Below are 19,829 nucleotides of genomic sequence, written 5' to 3'. Positions count from 1 at the left end.
TGGGTCCCGCGCACAGCCATCAGATGGAAATGCTCCCTCCTCGGAGGGCAGGGGCAGGCAAGGAAAGGAAGCCTTTCTTCCTGCTTTTCTTTGTCTCTATTTGGGCAAGACTTCAAGCGCGAAGTCTTAAGAGCCATCTAAGGTGCTTCAGAGCAAAGACAGATTCACCTCATGATCAAACGAACAGGTGAAAGAGATGACCACCTCTGGGGTTTGCCCACGACACGAGCAACGCCCAGCGGCACGCCAGTCCTGTATTCGCTCGGATCGCTACGAGCAGGGTCGCTCCCGGCCGCCGCGGAGCGGAGCGGAGCGGGCCGCCTTTGTCCCACCCCGCGCGGGCCGCTGCCGTGGGCCGCCGCCCGTGGGCCGCCGCCGGGACCCGCCGCGCTGCCAGCGCCGGCGAAGGCAGCGAACAAAGGAAAACCCTGTTCCCGTCCCGCTGCTGGCGCGGAAGGCGCCCGGCATCCCTCGGCTGGTCCGAGCAGGCTCCCCTGAAGGGGACACTAAATAATTGATCAGAATCGATCGCCGGGATGCATCGGGCAGGGAAAGCGGGCGCATCCCTTGCGTGCAGCCTGCTGCTTCCCCCACTGGCGCTGCGATCCTGTTCCACCATGTGCACATAGATGAGGGGACGCAACTCAGCCTTCAGGCCTGGGCGGGGTTCTTGCCGTTTAATCTTTTCTTTTCGCTGCTTTCCTCCCTCCCCCCCTTTCCGTCTCCCAGGCCCAGTGAGGTCAGCTCATGAATATTGCTTCATTTTCCTGAGAGGCTCTGGCAGCGCCGGGTACCTCGTGTGCGGGTGCCCGTCTCTCTGTGCATGCATTTCGCCAGCCCGGCAGCAGACAAAGTGGTGGTGAGTAATGCGGCTGCTTCAGACCCAAGCCTTTTTGTTTCGCCAAAAAGGGAATGTCACGCGGGGTTCAGACGCGACAAACCCGCCAGGTATGAAGGGGGACCTGCGAAAATCCCCCCGCGCCTTTAAAACCCGGACAAAAGGCAGAAGCGCTCCCAAACCTTAAGCCGCGGTTGCGAACCGGCATCTCGGAGAGGGAGAGGCGGGCGCCCGGCGAGGGGAAGGGGGCCGGGGCCGGGGCCGGGGCCGGGGGCAGCCCTGCCTGCGGGCTGCGGACTTTTCCCTTTTGTTGTTGCCGTTTATTTCCGCATTTTTCCGCCTGGGCAGCTGTTCCCGACAGGAAAACCTGCGGAGACGCCACGTCCTGGCGCCACGTGGGTTTGCCTCTGGGAAGGAGGCTGTGTGGCGGAGTTTGGTGAGGACGGAGATTTCGGACTTGGGCTCGGACGAGGCTTTCGCTGTGCCAGTTAAAAGAGGGGGGGAAAAAAAAAATCGGCCACCTGAACCGTAGGCGGTAGGCGGTCCTGGAATTGGGGGCATGCACGGTGCGGGTTGTGTTGCCGGCAGATCGCGGCTGAGCCTGGTGACTTTGCTGCAGTGAAACTTCCCGAAAAGATCCAGGTGTAGCGTAGGGTCCCCGATTATTATTTTTAATTTAATTTTGAACAGTAGGAAAAAGGCAGAGTAATGAGTAAGATCCAGGATCTAAGCTGGGTCCTGGCTTTTTGCAGTTTCTTCAGGTTTGGATTTCCAGCGTGACATTTTGTACCTGTGTAGCTCTGAACGACAGTAGTGTGGGAATCCTGTTTGTGATGGTCGGTAGAGATGCAAAGCAAATCTGTTAGAAAGTGTTGTGATACAAGTGGGAGTTTAGATAGGTTTACACTCCCATGCTCCCTTTTTACTAATTAATGCCTGGGAAGTTTCTGCCAAATTGTGTTCTTTTGAGCATTCATTTCCAGTATATTGGTTAAAATCAGGGTGATAATGACAGTGCATTTGCGAGGAAACCCTGTGCTCCTGCCAGTGAGAGCAGAGCGAACACAGCCTCATTGTCTAGTACGTTCCAGGGAGTAAACCAATTGTTAGGGTACGGTATAATGTCTACATTGACTTTGCCCAGTCGCGTTTCTTTCTTTATTCCCTGTTGTAGTAGGGAATGGTTAAGCCGTGTTCTAGGAGGGAATCGTTAGGCCGTGCTAGGAATGCTGTTGTTTCTACTTTTGCCCACGTTTTCCCTTTAAGGACAGTTGAATAAAGGCTATGTGAAAACAGTTTGTGGATCATAGCCATTATTTTCAGAATATATTAAAGAACATTAGCAGCATGATATGGCTTTTAACAGCCCTTTTTAATAATCTGTTGTGGCCATGAAAACTCTAGTTTTGTCGCTATGGAGGGAAAATTGCCATGTGAGCACCCTTTGGCGAATACCACATAACATCTCGTACTGGGTGAGGGTGTATTCCTTGCTTCCTCTGTTTTGAAAATCCGCTGGAGTGATTATGGCTCAGTCCTATGTCAGCATAACCAGTAACGAACCTGAATCAGTCTTAAGCCCTGACAGGGCCTCTGGAAAACAAACTGGGACAAATCTGGGTTTAGCAGCTGATCGAAGGGCCCCTTTCCTTTACGGCCCTCGATTCCCAAGTTTCGGAGGCCTAACCTTGTCCTGGAAGAGTCCCTGTCAAAGCTGAAGGGAGATCTGTTGTTGCTTCCACGTGTGCAGCCCTTTGTACAGCAGCCTTTCCCCAGTCGGCTGTGACAGACACCTGGAAGAGGCCTTTGAGGAGGCAGGCAGGGGCAGCAGCAGCCCAGACTGGTACTCGGCTAGGCAGCGAGGACGATCAAGGGGGAAGGTTGTGTGTGGATGGATGGAGATTTACCCGTGATGGGGCAGCCCCCAGGGGGAAGGGTTCGGCATCAGGGGGGGAAAACGCCCCTAGATGAAAGCGGAGTGGGAACTGATCTCGGCCTCAGCCGTGCAGCGTGAACTCCCTTCCGAAAGCCACGCACCCCGGATGGGCGCTGGCCTTCAGCCTCGGCCGGTTTGACCGGGCCGCCGCTCTGCCCGCAGGTGCCGCGGGACGCGGGGCAGGGCTCGGGAGCAGGCGGTGCACTGCGGCGGCAGGGAGAGGGCCCGCCGGCCGCCGGCGCCGCCAGAGAGCCCGTCTCCCCGCCGCCCCCGCGCTGTCCTCCCCGTCCCCACCCCGACCGTCTTCTCCGCTTCTCCTCCCCCAGCTCTCAGGGCGGCGGCGGCGGCGGAGGCGGAGGACGCCGCCGGTGATGGACGCCTCCCCGAGATAGCCGCCGCCATGAGCCAGCCGCCTGCAGGGGGCGCCGCCGCCGCCGAGCCTCGCCTGCATCCCGAGGGCAGCAGCGGCAGGAAGCAGCAGCGTGCCTCCTCCCCGGCCAGGGCCCGCGACAACCCCCCGCGCCCGCCGCCCGCCGCCGCCGCCGCCGCCGCCGCCGCCTCCTCCCGCGCCCCGGCCGCCGCCGCCAAGGCCGCCTCGGCGCGGCCGCCGCCGGGCCAGGCCCCCAGAGCCGCCCGCGGCCGCGCCGCCGACAAGCCGCCGCGCGGCGCGGGGCCGCCGGGAGCTGTCCAGGCCGGCGCCGGTGCTGAACCGCCGCCCGCCGCCGGCGGGAGAGCCGCCGCCGAGGAGCCGCCGCCGCGCGCCGCCGAGCCCGCCGCGCCGCGGGCCGCCGAGGAGGCGCCCCCTGCAGGAGGCGGCGGCGGCGGGGGGGAGCGGGAGGGGGCGGTGGCGCCGCAGCCGCCGCCGCCGCCCAAGCACTGGCGGGGGAAAGCGGGGCGGTCTCCGCTGAAGGGCGCGGGGGAGGCGGCCCCGGCGCCTCCATCTTCCTCGGGCGCGGGGAAGGGCCGCGGGGCGGCGGGCGGCGGCGGGTACTGGAAGGAGGGATGCCTGCAAAGTGAGCTCATCCAGTTCCACCTCAGGAAGGGGCTGGCGGCGGCCGCCCAGATGCAAACCAAGGGCAGCAACCACAGCAGCAGCGGCAGCGCTGCCTCCGCCTCCGCGGCCGCCGCCCCGGCCGAGCCTCCCCCGGCCGCCTCCGCCTCCTCGCCCTCTGCCATGGCGGCGGCCGGGGCGGAGGGGCTGCGGCAGGGCGAGGCGGGCGGCGGCGGCAGGAGCGGCGCTCCCGAGGGCGCCCTGAGCCCGCAGCTCCAGGAGGAGATGCAGGAAGAGATGGAGAAGCTGCGGGAGGAGAACGAGAGCCTCAAGGTGAGGGGCCGGGGCGGCGGTGGCAGCAGGGGGGGGCCGGGGCGGCGGCGGGGCTGGGGGGGAACCGGGGCCGGGCGGGGGCCGGGCGGCCTCGCCACCCCCGCGCCGGGAGGGGCTTCCCCCGGCCACCCTCTCCCCCGGCACTAGCGCTGGAGGCAGAGTTAAGATGGCCCTGTCGTGGGGCCTGCGGGCAGTGGCACTTCCCTGCTTCGTTGCGGTGCTTTTAATGAGCTGGGTTGTATTTAGCTGGTGTCCCTGCGGGGAGGAGCTCCATTTTGGCTGCCTTCCCCCATACGTGCTGACATTTGTGCTTTTGACCCACCTGTTGCGTCCCTGTCCCCTTCTTGCCCCGGTGCCAGAACGAGATAGATGAGCTGAGGACGGAGATGGATGAGATGAGGGACAGCTTCTTCGAGGAGGACGCTTGTCAGCTTCAAGAAATGCGCCACGAACTGGAGCGAGCCAACAAGAACTGCCGGATCCTTCAGTACCGGCTGCGCAAGGCCGAGCGCAAGAGGCTCCGCTACGCCCAGACCGGCGAGATCGACGGTGAGCTCTTGCGCAGCATGGAGCAGGACCTCAAGGTATGGACATGAGCAGGTGTCAAGGGAAGGGAGTGCCTCAGACGGAGACACGAGCGTGCTCTCGGTCCTCATGACTCAGGCATTTCCATCAGTTCTGTCGTACACCGTGCACCCAGTGCAGCTCGTAGGATAGCAATGGCCAAGCTTACCTTGGTAATAGAAGCCCTTTGGTATGTAGGTAGGCTGTTTTCAGCTTTAGTCCAATCATTTTTTGTAAAGTTAATGTGCAAGAAGTGATTCAAATACAAATTAAGATCTAGAGGTTTTGGATCTTTTATGATGAACGCAAAACATACTCTACCGCTGCAAAATTAAACCAACCTCACTGAATTGTCCCATTGACTTTGAGAGGATTACTGTACTCTTTAGTAAAGATTTCAGAGAACTGGTAGATTGAATACTTGCAGAGTCACAAGACGAAATCCTGACTCCGTTGGTGTCAGTGCAAAAACCGCTGTTATCTTCAGTGAAGGCAGGATTTTCCACGTCCACCTGAAACCATAGGCACATCAGATTTCAATGTGTAATCAGCTGTATTTCATCCATAACATCTGAATGAACCACAGCCCATTGTTGAGGAAAAGTTTCAGTCCTTGTTTAAAGATTGTTGTTGGTAAAATATCCATCATCTCCGTTCTAGATTGGTCCAGTTACAGAAAAGAACACCTTTCTTGCACTAGTTGGAAGTTGTTTAGTTTCTGCTTCCATCCACTAGACTTCGTTAAGGTTCCTACTGAATCAGGACTCCTAAACTTTTTTCAGTTGACTGGTGTCCCTCCATTTCTCCTGGAAGTACAGACCTCTGTGTAGCAACATTTGTCCTCTGTATAGGACTAGTTACCTATGTCTTGTTGGATTCAGTGGACTGTAGTTGAAAATGCTAATTTAATACATGATCAGGAACAAGGTCATTCTTAAACTTCTTTCTGATAAGTATATTGGATTGAGAGTCTGTTATTCCCAAGCCTGGTTTGCAGACTTGGATCATCTTTTCTGAAAATTTTGCAGCTTTTCATCGTTCTTATTAAAATGTAGACACCAGTCCAAGACATGTTCCAGTAATTTTCTCACTAATGCCATTTAAAATACCAATATCCTTCTTTGTATTTCTATTTGATATTCCTTTCCTGTGCATATTCAAAGCCCACATTTGCTGTTGTGGCCATGACAGTTCTGTAAGCGCAGCTGTTCATGTGGCTCTTGACAAAATAGCGTCTTCCTGATCAGAAACAAAATGACCCTTTTGTCAGGGGCCAGATGGAATTGCTGATTGAAGCAAGGGACATTTTGTACGCTCAGAATGATGCTTAGGTGAACAGTTGAGACACGCGCCTTTGCAGGCAGAATTTGAACGTGAGCCTTCATGTCCCAAGTGAATATTGTGATTCCAGCTTCAGAGCTGATTTCTTTGTTGGCTCGATGCTACTTTGTATTAGCAAGTAATACATGCGCAGGGCCTCAGAGGGAAATGGACTCTCTGGTGAGGTGCTCACCTGCAGTATAGGAGATATTAGCTAAGGCCTTAGGTTGAGCTGGACAAAGAGCTCACTGTAATTAGGATTTCTCCCATGCCTTTTGTAATAACCATACAACTGACTATTTGGAAAGGAATAGTGTTTTTGCAGAGTGTTCCCACAGATCATGAATGTGTTCTGCTTTGGAGTAGGGATGAATGCCTAGTGCCAAATTTCTGCCAAATTGAATTCTGGGTGGCTAACCATAATTGTAACTCATGTGCAGTTCTCTGCAGTTCCCAAGTCCCCTTCTGAAGAATTTCTATCCAAAATAATGTTGTCTATTTTGCATGGGTAATATATTAGGGGACTTAATCCTTCAGAGATACAGTCTTGCATATAGCTGTATTAAAATGCATCTTGCATAAGTGAGTCCCATTTCCCATGTGATCTAGAATGCTCTGTAGGATTTCCCTGCATTAATTGTTACTCCACCAAATTTTGTATCCAAAAATCACTACCAGTAATGACTTTGTTATTTGGTTATATTTACTGATACAGACTGTATCTATGGACTGAAGACAGATTCTGATAGGATGCTATTAAAAATGTCACCCATGATTTTCCATTCACTTCGGTTGGACAACCAGATGAGCAGTTGAATACCAACTGTAGGAAAAGACATCCAGATATAGCCCTGTGGTGTGATTCTCAGCTCATCCAGCAGTCTCTTTGGAGTATGGTTATAATTGAAATTGCCCTCCACTCTCTCTTTCTGTTGGGCATTATGTGTCTTGAGTGTGCGTGCAGTGGGGGAGGTTATTGAATGATCTTGTGCTACACTGCAGGGTTGTATCAGTAATTCACACACACTGGGTTTCCTGTCAGGGGAGGCTGAGTCACTAGCTGCTGCTGTTTTCTGATAGATCGGATTCTTCTAGACTGCTTGCTTGCAATTATTATTTTTTTCTTTAGAGTTTTAGTATGTCAAAGAGAGTTCTTTGACATACAAACATAAAGATTGTTCTAGTGAAAGCCATGAAGGATAGCTCTCTTAAGCTCCCCTACCTAATGCTAAGAAGGATTAATTATACTTTCCAATGTTCTAAAAAAAGCAGAAAATTAGGCTTTTCGAACTATGTGTCTAAATCACCATCACAATAATGATTAGTGTATATTTAAATATTTTTGGTGCATGATTATAGTTTCTGGTGGTTTCACAAAATACAATACAAGTGGCTTGAATGGCAAAAGTCTCCTTACTTTATGTGAAGAAGAGGAATTAGATCTTGACATGTGCCTTTTAACTCTGTTCCTGTGAAAATGCATTTTAAAAAAAAGAAAAAAGCAAAACCCTTAGTGTTCGTTTTCATTTAAAATATTGGACGTAATTTGGGTGAACACAAGGTCAGTAAAAATGTTGTTTGTTCATATTTTACTCTTTAAATTAACCAGTAGTAGTAAATACCAGATATTTAGATTAACTGTCCATGAAAGAGATTGAAACTAGCAGGGTTGAAATAAAGATGTGTCTGTTTGTGGTCCTGTACAAGACATAGGTAGGGTAGGCCTGGAGAAGGTGGGCCCTGCTTTTAGATGCTTCTGCATGTCGAGTATTGGAAGGGCATATGCCTTAGTGCATTGAAAAACATAAGCTAGCAGTGGTTGAGAGAAAATAGATGCTGCACTGTCTCCAGGAATAATGCAGGTCCTGTTTTACTGTCAACGTAACAGAACCTAAGAAGGAGTTGTGGTTTAGTGTCTAATGTGGTTTCCAGTGAAGTCCATAGCAATAATATACCATTTTTTGGAAGGAATCTGCTTGAATTTGGAATCACTTAAAACTCTATCTGTGGATGTCCTTGTCTACATGTTTCCTTTCATACTGCTTCCATCAAAACATACAGAATTAACGTGTAAATTGTTGTTTAGGCACTAAGCATTGCAGCAGTAATTCTTTTTTTTTTAATCTTTCTTTTGAAATATCATTCATTTCATTTAGGTTGCAAAAGATGTATCGGTGAGACTTCACCATGAGTTAGAAAACGTGGAAGAAAAACGTACTGTAACAGAAGATGAAAATGAAAAATTAAGACAGCAGCTTATAGAAGTTGAAATTGCCAAACAAGCACTACAGAATGAACTGGAAAAAATGAAAGAGGTTAGTGTTGCTATTTACTTCTACACAGAGTATTTGAAGTTCTCAAATTCTTATTGCTGAACTAACTGGTTTTCTTCCTATAACTTGTTTTGGGGGCACAAAATATGGCAGGCAAAAGTTGAAAGCTGCTAAGAGTGCTGAAGTACAGCTTGGTGATTGGGAAGCCGAGAACAAAATAAAATATTCCGTGTTTCCTAGGCGAAACAGAAACCAAACTGTGGCTTTGTTTTTTCTATACAAGGAGGGAAATGTGGAACTGATGGTAACAGAGGCTTCGAGACATTGTACTTATGTTAAGATACATGCAGAAAGAATGCTGAAGGCAGTCAGAGACACCTAACTTTGCAGATTATGTTCCCCATGGGTTTTTACGAAGACCAGTATTTTTCCCTTGCTAACTGCTACTAGGGACTAGCAGGCACACTGAGTTGGGGATCTAGCCACCTCCCCCCATCTTGTTCACTCATGCTCTTTTGGGAGCATTGGAGAGTGAGAGACTCTACCTGGCCTTTCATTCTAAGCATAATTTTACATTATATCTAATTTATCTTCAGAATTACTCCATTCGCCATTATATAGATGCAAGATACTGCACCATTAAGTAAACAGAAAATTGTATTACAGCAGTAATAGCCTGTCTGACAGAGATAACAAAGCATGCAGTAAAAAGAGAAACTGTTGACTAAGAATGACTTCTCAGAACAGATTTTAGAAACAGCTCTCCAGTTCAGTGTTTGAAGTTCAATGAATGCCACTGATTTAGACTTTTAGTAATATGCCCTAGCAGGAATGCCAATGTCTACTTTGATCTTGTATGAAGCAGAAGAGATGTACCTCAGTTGTTAAGAAAGGCAGGAAATTTTCAGTTGTATGATAAGTTATAGTATTTTTAGGAACTGCAAGTGCTTACTTTAAGTGATGTAGTATTAAAATATTCATATGTTTTCTTTACAGAACTGAATTTCAAATGTGCTAGTAGAGGATAAGCAAGTATTTTTTTCTACCTTCTACTGCTTTTTCAGATAACTACAGGTTTGAAAAGGGCATGAAATCTGAGCCTTATTCGGCTTCCTTCTCCTCTGCCTGAGACTTTCTTCTGTTTTCACTCAGGTTTCTGCCATCAACTACAACTCAGTTTCCGGGACCATCTTCTTTATGAGAGCATGATCTTTCTGTAATTATCCTTACAACTTGTTGTTAAGCTTGGCTTTACTCCAAATTTTCCATTATTCCTATCCGTTCAGACTCTACTTTCTTGTAGATTCCCATTTCTGGATCCTTTCCTCCTGCCCTGTGATAGGTTGTACCACAGTAAGTTTCTGTTGCCTTGCTTCTTCTTATGGATCTTCAGATTACAATGAAGTGTAGTGGCAATTTAATAGCTTACACTCTTTGGGAGCTAGGTACCTGCAGGAAATTAATCCAATAAATAGGCTGCTTCGCCTCTGTCATCAGTAGTCACTTTCTCCTTATCCTGATTCTTCCCTGTGGCCCACTATGCTGAACTATGGTTCTGCTGCTCTCATACTGCTCTCCACTTCCTTCTCTAGCTTGGGTATTTGCCCCTTTCTGTCTTTGCTCTTGGTATCAATGGAAGGATACTTAAGACTCCAGAAGAAAGGAAGGTTTCATGTTTAAGCTAGGGGCTCTTCTACACAACACTATTTTCATGAAGCTGAAACAGATGGATGATTCCCATTGGCACAGAATGGGAGCACTGAGTCAGGATGGAAAAATGCAGGAAGACTTTACACCAGAGCAGAGGTGGAGTGGACAAAGAGTCAGAAATACATCCTTATACTGAACTGGAGAGGAGAACTGCCTTGCCCAGTCATTATATGCGTCATCATAATTAGGCAGGAGTTTTCATTTATGTATTTCAAACAGGCTACTGAGTCCCTTTCAGTAGGAGAAGGCTGCTTTTCAGGCTAGGACTTTCAGCACAGCATGGGGGAAGTTGGAGGATGGTTGAGGAGGTGCAAGTCAGAGAAAAGCAAGTTTGAAGTGAAGCCAAATTATTATGCACTTTGCAAGCATGCCATGACTTGGGGGACTGATGGAAGGATGCTGGTGAAGAATACTAATTCTTACAGATTTTAAATTTAGAATCTGTGAAGAAGCTATGAAAATATTAACATGAAACAACCATGAGAACAACCCAAAGCAGGCTGAAGTGCATTAGAATTTTTCTGTGACAGATACCTTTTCTTCTTCTTTGGCAATCAGAGGTTTCATGCATCTTAAACGTCATTGTCAGATAGTCATAATGTTAATTTTCTCTTTGCTTGTGAGTTATTTCCTCCAGTTTCATGGGTTTACAACCCTTTCTTGTTTCAGTACAGCCATTATAACTAATGCAACCTCCTGCTTAAGGAAGTTCTACTCAGCATAAATAGGAATGCAGAGTCAAGACCTTTTGTCTGAATTGTGATCTTCACTTTACTGAGATACGAATTTATGGGAGAGTTAATCTCCAAAGACAATGAAGCATTTTTATTTTATAGCATAGTAACAGTGCTCAGAGTATGTAATGACTGATTTCTGTACTTTTATGTCATCAAATGTACTGCAAAAACACAAACCTTCCCGCTCTTCTTAAAATCTTTTTATGTATAACTGCCATGGGAAATTTGTTCTCCTTTTCTAATGAACAGTGTGAGATAGCAGAGAACGGTTAAAAGACTTCATAGAAAATGTTGGAGGCAGAAGCATAATTTTTTGTTAGGTAGTCTCTAGAGCAGGACCAAAGCCAAAGTTCTCTGAGTGTAGACTCTGTATTGTTTTAAAAAACATGGTAGACTTGACTGGAAACATGTATAAAAAGGTAAATGCTAGCAGATGTGTTTGTGCAGAGACAAATCTAGAGTTCTCCAGTGAACGTTTTTATGTATATACACTTGTGAATGTATTTGCCATTAATACAGAGAGATAGTTTCTGTTTACTTTCTTGGTTTGGAGCTTTTGAAAAAAATAATTATGACATATTCCATGACAAATGGAAGTTGTTGTTGATAGCAGCAGAAGCTTGCAAGCATCCAGGATTTTGAAGGTGTTTCAGCAAAGCATACATTTTCTATCAGCTACTTTTACTTTCGGTCCCCCAACCTGCAGCTATTTCATTTAGCATTATTCCTGCATACATCCACACAGAAACACATGATTTTTAATCTGCATTGTCACTTCTTGGAATTTATTTGTAGCAACTGCTACTGATTTCCTCTTTATTATTTGTTATTATTAATTGTAATGCTTTTTGGGAAGCTGAAAACAAACTAGAGAAATTGTTTCCTAGAAGAAAGAGACACCAACTGTAGCTAGATGTAATTTTTTCAGTTAGAAAAAAAATTGTTGATGAGTTGTCCGTTAATTAATTAATTAATGTTCATTAATTTGATGGTAACTGTTTGTTAAGGCTTAGCTAACTCTTGTAGAGCTTTTCATGGTAATAGTATGAACTAAGAATTCATTCATTTGCTAGAGCTATGTAGGAAATGCCCAGTTAGCCATGCTTTAGATGGTTTGTTGTGAGGCAAATTAAGTAGGGGAGAAAATGACAGATGTACTGGACACTGGGCTTTACAAATCCTCATTGCAATGCAGATACATAATTGCAAGAGGCACAGTGTTTTTCAGAGACATATGTCTTTCTGGATAGAAATAAAGTGCTCTGCTAGTGCTCCAAGCTGGGCAGATGCAAAACAGCTCAGTTCTTACAGCCACGTTAGGGTCATGTTGTCAAGCTACCATTTTCTTCTAAGCATAGGTTATTGGCTCAGATACAGAGCTTGAGATAACCATGGCTACACGTCACGTGAACTAGAGATGTCTTTTGTCCCATCAGTTCAGACTGCAAGCAGAGGAATTTATGCCTCCCTATATGGGTCTGTGTTTTGCTGGAGTGGTGCCTGTCTTGTCAGTCAGTCTGTTTTGTACGCTGCATGGAAATGGAAGAAGGCAGCAGGTCCGGAGAACTGGGCAGTGGAGCTGGGAGGAGGGATCTGAATTCTGTTCCTGATTTTGATACTAACCTGCTGTGGGACCACGGGAAAGTAATTACACTTTTCTGCTTACTCTTGCAAGCTTTGCCTGCCCTGTTTATGCACAGATTAGCTCTCCATACATCTCTCAGTGCTCAGGCTGCACAGAAATCAGGAGGGTAGCTGGAAATTTCACAACAAAAGCTTCTGTTAAAACAAAACCCCAACCAACAAAAAACCAAACACCAACCCCCGCCCCAAACCAAAAATTGGAGAGCTATGAAAAGAACTGGTAAGGGATGATCCCATCCCAGTCCCCTTGATCACCAATATCAGCTTGCCCACTATGTCTCTTTGATAAAAATCCAGTGTCTCTCCTTTCTGACAGCCCTTTCTCTCTCTAAGCATCTTCTCCTGCCATTTAACTACAACCACTTATTTCTAGTCTTTCTCCTATAACTCACAAAGTCTCAGATTCTCCAGGTTCTCTCTCTCAGTCTTGATCCTGTGTCTATTTTTTCTTTCTTTTTTTTTTGGTGTGTCTTGTAGCAGTGGCTGTTTTGCTGTCTTCTGGTTCCCAAGTCCCAGTCTTGTCCTTCCCCCTCCTATTCCCTCCTTCCCTGCATCCTTCCAGCTCTTCATAAGTGTCTCATCTCCTCTCTGGATTTCAAGTCTTTTCCAGTTCATTTTCCTCTTATTCTACTCCAAGTATATTATCCTCATTTCTTCGTTACAGCTTCTCTCTTCTGCAAAATTTGTCCTTTTCCCCTGATTCTTCCACCCCCTCATGCAAATCTGTCAGCTTCCTTGGTTCGTTGTGTTCCTTTCCTTGTTTCCAAGCCTTAGCTCTTCACTTTTGCACCTGGACTGAGAGCAGTGGGGGATCACTCACTGTGCTAGGAAACAGCAACTGTATCACTGAGCACTGGAGAAAAGGTTTCCGGTTCTAATGCCTAGCTTCAGCTTTATCTAGACCCACATGGAGCAACAATTGCAGGACAAGTTAGGCTTTGCCTTCTGGCCTGGAGTTGGAACATAATCTATCACCTGGAGAAAATGTGCAGATTGATAGCTGGGGTGGGAGAGGATGTGGTAGTTTGTAAACACAGAATTTTCAGCAACTTAAACTGGTAAACTCCAAGAAATAATTACCTGGTAGTGTATAGGAATGGAAGATTTCTGAAAGGTTATGGTTTGGCCAGTCATGATTTGGATGAATTAGAAAAGTATGAGGTATATATTGTATACAGATACAAAAATGTTCCAGAGCACAGGCATACTGGAACTTCTCAAAAGAACAGTTGCTAGAATAATTTGATATGAGCAAACCAGGATATTCTCTTCTTGGAAAGAGCTGAATAATTTTGCTGAAATTTTACAAAATATTAACAATGTTGATAACTTCTCCTGAGACAGATGCTCGGCGTGGAAAATCTGCAACATTTAAAATGTGGTGAGGTTGTAAGGAACTGGAAACAAGTCTCATAATGGGTAGTGGCTTGCAGCATTTCCAACAGCAGCATTACATTTTTGGATGCCTTCAGAATCAAAACTTTCTCGTCCGCTATTTGTCTTGGTCCTTTCTCTCAGGACCTTAAACTTCACCATCTCACAGCTGGGGCTGCCAGTGCTACCACTGGCCGTCAAACCCCTGACCAGTGCTTCCTTATTTGCAAGAGGTCCATCAAAATGATTCTCACAGCTGACTTGTTTATCAGCTGTGCCAAAAATTGTCTTCAATCCATTACAGAAATCATGTCACTTCTTCTGGTTGTCTGAAAAACACTTTATCTATTTCCTCTTATTCATCAGATGGTCTGTAGAAGATGACCCAAATGATGCCACCCATGCTTCTCTGTCCTCTGATTCTTACCCATAGCTCGCAGGTGGCCCATCACCCGTTACAAGGCAATGCTATGTGCAATTGAATTGCTCTTTTGTGTAGAGCACAACCCTTCTTCCTCACCTTTAGAGTTTGTATTGATCCATGGCCGCACTCCAGGCATGTGAGCTGTCCCATCATGTCTCTGTGATCCCAGTGAGGTTACAGCTCTGTAACTGTGCATGGATTTCTGGCTTCTATTTGATTCCCATGCTGCATGCATACAAGTCACTGGAGATGGATACTTGGTTGTGCTGCTTTGAAAGGGAAAGTTTGAGCCTCCTGCATCATACTGTCTCTCAAGCACTTCCTAATTGCATCTCACCTTTTCATTTCTCTTCAGAGTTTGAGCCTCATTTCAGACAGCTAGTGATGGAGGGAGTAGGGACAAGGTAGAGAGAGATGAGACGCTAGTATGCCTGCAGATGTAGCTGATCAACTTCACAGGATCAGTGTAGTAAGCGGTACTCTTCGAAAAATTACAGTAATTTACTTGCTCCTGGCACCAGATGGCAGCAGGGAAGGATTTACTAAGTCTCTCACAACCCAGTTCCTTCCTGGGGTCTGTTGGAGGACCAAAATACCAAGTCTATGAGCAACATTTCTACTAAAAGTACCTTTAAGCAGAGGGTTTGTGTGATCTGGAATCTCAGTTTGTTGCCTCATGAAAATTCAGTTTGCTTTGGTGAAAAGAACAACAGGATAATGAGGAGGCTTTTTAAAAAAGAGATGAGAAACAAGTCTCTGCCTGAGTTTATACAGGAAAAAGCAAAAAGGTCCTCTGTCCCCAAGCGTGGCTCAGTGCTTCTCTAAGCGCCACATCTCTGCAGATGCAGAACCCCCAGTTACTTCTGTCAGACTTGCTTAAGTGAAATTCTGTTACCTTTGGTATCCTGCCCAAATATTTTGTTCCTTTAAAAACAGTACTCAGCAGGGATGCTATTCATCATCTGTGAGGGTGTGACTCTGCCATCTTTGCTCAGAGCACACTGCGATTTCACAGTGAGCAGGATAAGCAGAGTCTGCTTCAGTTTAGTTCTTTGAATATGAGAAAAGAATCATAATGGAGAAATAAATTAATTTCTGTTACAAAATCTGTTGTAATTCTCTGAAAATGTCATGCCATAAACAGGAAAAAAAATACGTGCATTTGAGAAGTAGTTTACACTTAAACCTCATAAAATTACATTTTAATTATGTATCAGCCATCAGCAATTCACATGAGCCATTTGCTTCAAGACAGTTTATCAAAACTGAAAATAAACAGCCTAATGGTCAATAATAATATAGCTCCAAAACATATGTAATAAATAGTGAATGATTTCAAATGAATAAAACTCCATAAATATCTTATTGTGAAGAGGTTTTGTGAGTAAAGATGCCTCGAGGGGATTTTTTTTCAGAGTAATTGAAGCTGGTGTGCTGCTTTGTGGATTCCTATTGAATTGTCTTAAAATTTGCAAGGATATGTAAAAGGAGTGGCAGGATTGCTTGCTAATGGTGAAGTAATAATGAAAGAGTGGCAACTGTAGTGAAAGAGAGTGTATCTATCTGGAATATGTTTAAAACAGAATTTAGCCATCACCAAATAAAGTTACGTTTGATCAGTTCTTTTGAATCTGTAAACATAATGCTGCTACTCTGGTTTGATGGGGGCATGGGAGTTCCTTCCTTGTGGCAGCATGTTACCTTGTTTTCCTTCCTTTCTGTGATGGATATCAGCAGCCTTAGATTTGCAAGTTCTCTTGTCAAAGTTCTTATTGATACTACATACAGTCTTCAGGTAAAATCACAGTCTCTTTGCAGTAAGCTCTATTTTAAAGAAAAAAAAAGTAATGACCATCTTAAAAAAAACCTGACCAGAACGGAAGCACAGAATAAGAGCTGAGTTTCCAAACACATAGAAACTATGTTTAGAGAAAGGACATGAGTCCCTACATCCTGGTCTCAGGACCCTTTTTGCTTGGATCATTCTTCTCAAAGTTGTTCTTTGCTACAGAATTGCTTCCATTAGTCAAAAACTATATTTGTAAAGTAAATCAGGCTAAGGAAGGGCCCACACACTGACAAGTGATTGCTAGCACATCCCTTGGATGGTTTTGGCCTAGATCAGCTACCACTGCTTCAGTGCTTGGGCATGACTTGGGGTCTAGCCTGGGTCAGAGCTTATTCCTGACTGACAGTTTGGATGTGGTCCTGCTTGTTTGGAAGGAAGCTGTAGGGAAGTTTAGCTGTATTGTCATTTTAGCTGAAAGGAGACTGAATTGTGGAGTGCCAGCTGGCATCACGTCCTGAGAACAGTCCCTGACCATTTCATTTGCTAGTGTAAAAACTAGGCAAAGGGTCTCTGGCTTGGTATAGAGACAGATGAGATGGCAAGTGAGACACAGAACAGCAAGTCCAGTCCATTGCTGCCATGTGAATTCTTACTGCTGAGAATTACTGGCAAGGGGCAATCACCAGCAGTGACAAAGCCAACACAACTGGCATGTCCAGTTGTCTGTGGGAGTAATGGACAGTGCGGTAACTGTGGCTCAGGTGGTGGATGGTAACTAGTTACTAGAGAAAATGGTTTGTGAGCGTGAACTCACAGTGGGGCAGGCTGGAAAAGATGTTATCTCTCTTGCTACAGACTTTAGGGTATGAATTCCTTGAGATCTAAAGGAGAAAGAAGGCCTTTTATATCTTATTACTGAAGTACGCGATCTTGCTACTGAGTTCAATAAGGTCCTCAAAGTACGATACCACATTAACAAATGGAGGACGGTTTGGGAAATCCAGTTTTGCTTGGTTTATATGCAGTCATCGCCTAATCATTTGTTGGCATTGTGCTGTTTGTAAGCCTGAGAAGTTTATTTATTTTCTAGGAAAAGACAAAGGTTTTAGGACTCTGTAATGGTCCTCAATCACAAAAGACAAGTTTTTATTTTTGCACTTTCCTGTTTCAGTATTTCTTTACTCAAATGGACATTCAAGTGTCCATACACGCAATTTAGACATAGAGGTACCAACTCGATTGCTCAGATGAAAGAAAAAGTTGTCAGGTAACCTAAAAATGTAAAAACGAGCTCCCTGGTATAGCTGGCTTTTCGATAGCTATCATGCTACCTTTCACAGTTGTATCCATAGTTGTATCCATAGACAGTACATAACCCACACTGGTTCTTTTGTTGTTGTTTTGCTTAAGTTTTTTAATAATATATTATGCTTTTTAAATTCTACTATCTTTAAATTCAACTATCATTTTATTTATGCCCATTTTGTCATTTTTGGTAGGTCTCTGGAATTTTTTTGTAAGACACTGTGTATGATTTGCTTAGTTTCTTAAAGAAAGAGATTGCACAATAGAGAGGACAAGTTCAACTGCACGATAGAGAGGACAAATTCAACCTCTTCGTACTGCTACAAAAGCATGAATGGGAGTATAGAGGTAGGCCAGGATTCTCTAGATTTAGAAGAAATCCAGATGACTTTGCATAATTGCTTTCTATCAGCTGGAAGGCTTTATGGAGGCAGAAGAGAGACATTTTTCAAGTGCTGTACCAGAGGTCTAGTTACATGTTTTTGTATGGCATCAATATACACCAAATGTCATAATCTGCCTGGAAGTCTCACCAAGGCTTTGATGAATAATAGTAATAAATGATTTCTGTCCCTTACACCACTGTGTTCAGTCCACTGCTTAAATGCACCAGTCCCTTCAAAGAAACACCTGGAAAAACAGAGCATTTTCAATGTGCTGATACAGGTCAAAGCTGAGCTTGTTTCAGACTGAAAGGAAAATTACCATAGCTTTGTTTCTCTCTAGTGCATGTGCTCACTGCTGGCTTCAGGGCTGTCTTTCTCATAGTCTTAAATTGAGCTCTTGAGCAACCCCACATGAAACAATTTTCTGTGTTTACATTCTCTGGTGCTGCTAGCAAGTCTACAGCTAAAAAACCAGGGCACTCTGTAGCCTGATAGATTTACTAGTTATTCTGCAAATAGAACTTCCTAGGGTGTCTTTCAGGTGCCTGTGTTCCTGATGGCTCTTTGGCAGAGCCTCACAGCCCTAGGTAGCTTGTCCTGGCTTTAGGAGAGTAAGCAGAAAGTAGCACCATGGAGGTAAGCACTGTCCTGTGTTTTGGCTGAACTCAGCTGCCAGTGTGAGGAAGGAGAACGTTGTCATGTCATAGTACAGATGGCTGTTCTGGAGCATGTCATGGACCTTCAGGGAGTAACCTCAGTGCAGTTTCCAGTGTAAAAAAAGGTCAGAGATACTGGCAAGACCTCATATGGGAACACAGACAACAGAGCCATATGCAACAAAACTATCACAGAAATTGCCATATTTACTGTTCAATATATTACTCATTATTTCTTCAGAATTATGGTTCTGAGAACTTAGGTGGCTAGCATAAAGTACCCACTACTTACAGAATCAGAAAAGCCAAGTGAAGCAAGTATAGCTTCTTTCTGTGCTGCTATACATGATTAATAAGCAGTTCCTGAAGGAGAGATGATACTGTTTGATAACTAGGATCCTAATGGCATATAGTAGGATGCAAAAGATGTAGTGTGCTACTCTGGGCTTCTGATTGGGCTGTAAATCTTGGTCCTTTTCTTCCAAAGTTGTTGCCTAAGCCATCTTTCTCCCCCCTCCATAAAAAAGAGGCAACCCAACTTAAATGTTTTGTTGCAAATGCTCGATGATGTCTCTTGCATTCGTCTCCAGTGCACTTAAAAATAAAAGATCATGCAGTGTGGTGAGGCTATTGGTTGCAGCATTGTAAATTTTTGAATGCTCCATCCTAGTGTGCAGGAAATCAAGTGAAGGTGATCCTAGAGGAATGTAGAGACACTGTCACAACATATGGGGTGGGGTTAGAAAAGCCAAAACCCACCTGGAGCTGAATCTAGTGAGGGACCTTAAAGGGCAACAAGAAGGGCTTCTACAGGTATATCAGCAGCAAAATGAAGATGAGGGAAAACGTGTTCACACTGGTGAATGGTGCAGGGAACCTCTTCCATAACATTCTCCTACACAAGCTGATGAAGTATGGGCTCAATAACTGGACAGTGAGGTTGACTGAAAACTGGCTGATGAACTACCAGGCTCAAACAGTTGTGATCAGCAGCACAAAGTCCATCTGAAGGCTGGTGACTAGTGGTGTACCTGTCAGGGAACAGCAAGGGCCAGCTGCTCTGAGGGACTAGGAGCCAGGAGCCAAGCACAGTAACACAGCCCATAGACCCCACCAGCCAGGGCCCAGTTCAACAGTACCTGAGCAAAGTGACCAGAACAAGCCTGGGGACGGCAGCTGGGATCAACCAAGAGTCCAGATCATCTGACAGGTTTGTGGTGACAAGGCAGGTCTGAGATTAAGCTGGGAAGTCAATCCACAGGTCTGGTGATCATGAGGCAAGTACAAGGTCAAGCCAGAAAGTCAGGCCACAGGTGACCGTTAAGATCAAGAGGGTCCATGGTCATGCACAGCTATGACAGAGCTGGATACAGCCACAACATAGTTCAGGTAGGGACTTAAGGTCCAGATCTGAGGTTAGGTGGAGCTCCTTGGCCCACGGGCAGGGCTGTGGGTGGAAGGCCCAGGTGAAGCTCATCTGGGTAATGAAGGCCTATTAACACCCTCAGGGAGGACTCCAGGGGTCAACACTTGGCCAGTGGTGTTTAAC

At 45.8% G+C, this 19,829-nt stretch overlaps 1 protein-coding gene across 4 annotated transcripts in view; it reads left to right on the top strand.

The window, feature by feature from the left end:
- Window positions 1–332: 332 nt before the first annotated feature.
- The window catches only part of MTCL3 (MTCL family member 3), a 34,691-nt gene continuing 15,194 nt past the window's right edge, over window positions 333–19,829 (top strand). For all 4 annotated transcript variants that reach the window (XM_072855822.1, XM_072855820.1, XM_072855821.1 and 1 more), the window contains exons 1-4: window positions 333–859; window positions 3,101–4,098; window positions 4,458–4,682; window positions 8,139–8,297. In XM_072855822.1, the coding sequence (XP_072711923.1) occupies window positions 3,175–4,098; window positions 4,458–4,682; window positions 8,139–8,297 (1,308 nt within the window). In that variant the 5' untranslated portion in view covers window positions 333–859; window positions 3,101–3,174. The remainder of the gene's footprint in view (window positions 860–3,100; window positions 4,099–4,457; window positions 4,683–8,138; window positions 8,298–19,829) is intronic.

The sequence above is a fragment of the Ciconia boyciana genome, chromosome 3 (genome assembly GCF_034638445.1).
Source record: "Ciconia boyciana chromosome 3, ASM3463844v1, whole genome shotgun sequence".
Lineage (NCBI taxonomy): Eukaryota > Metazoa > Chordata > Aves > Ciconiiformes > Ciconiidae > Ciconia > Ciconia boyciana.
Note: the sequence above shows the minus strand (reverse complement) of the source record. Positions and strands in the feature narration are given on the sequence as shown.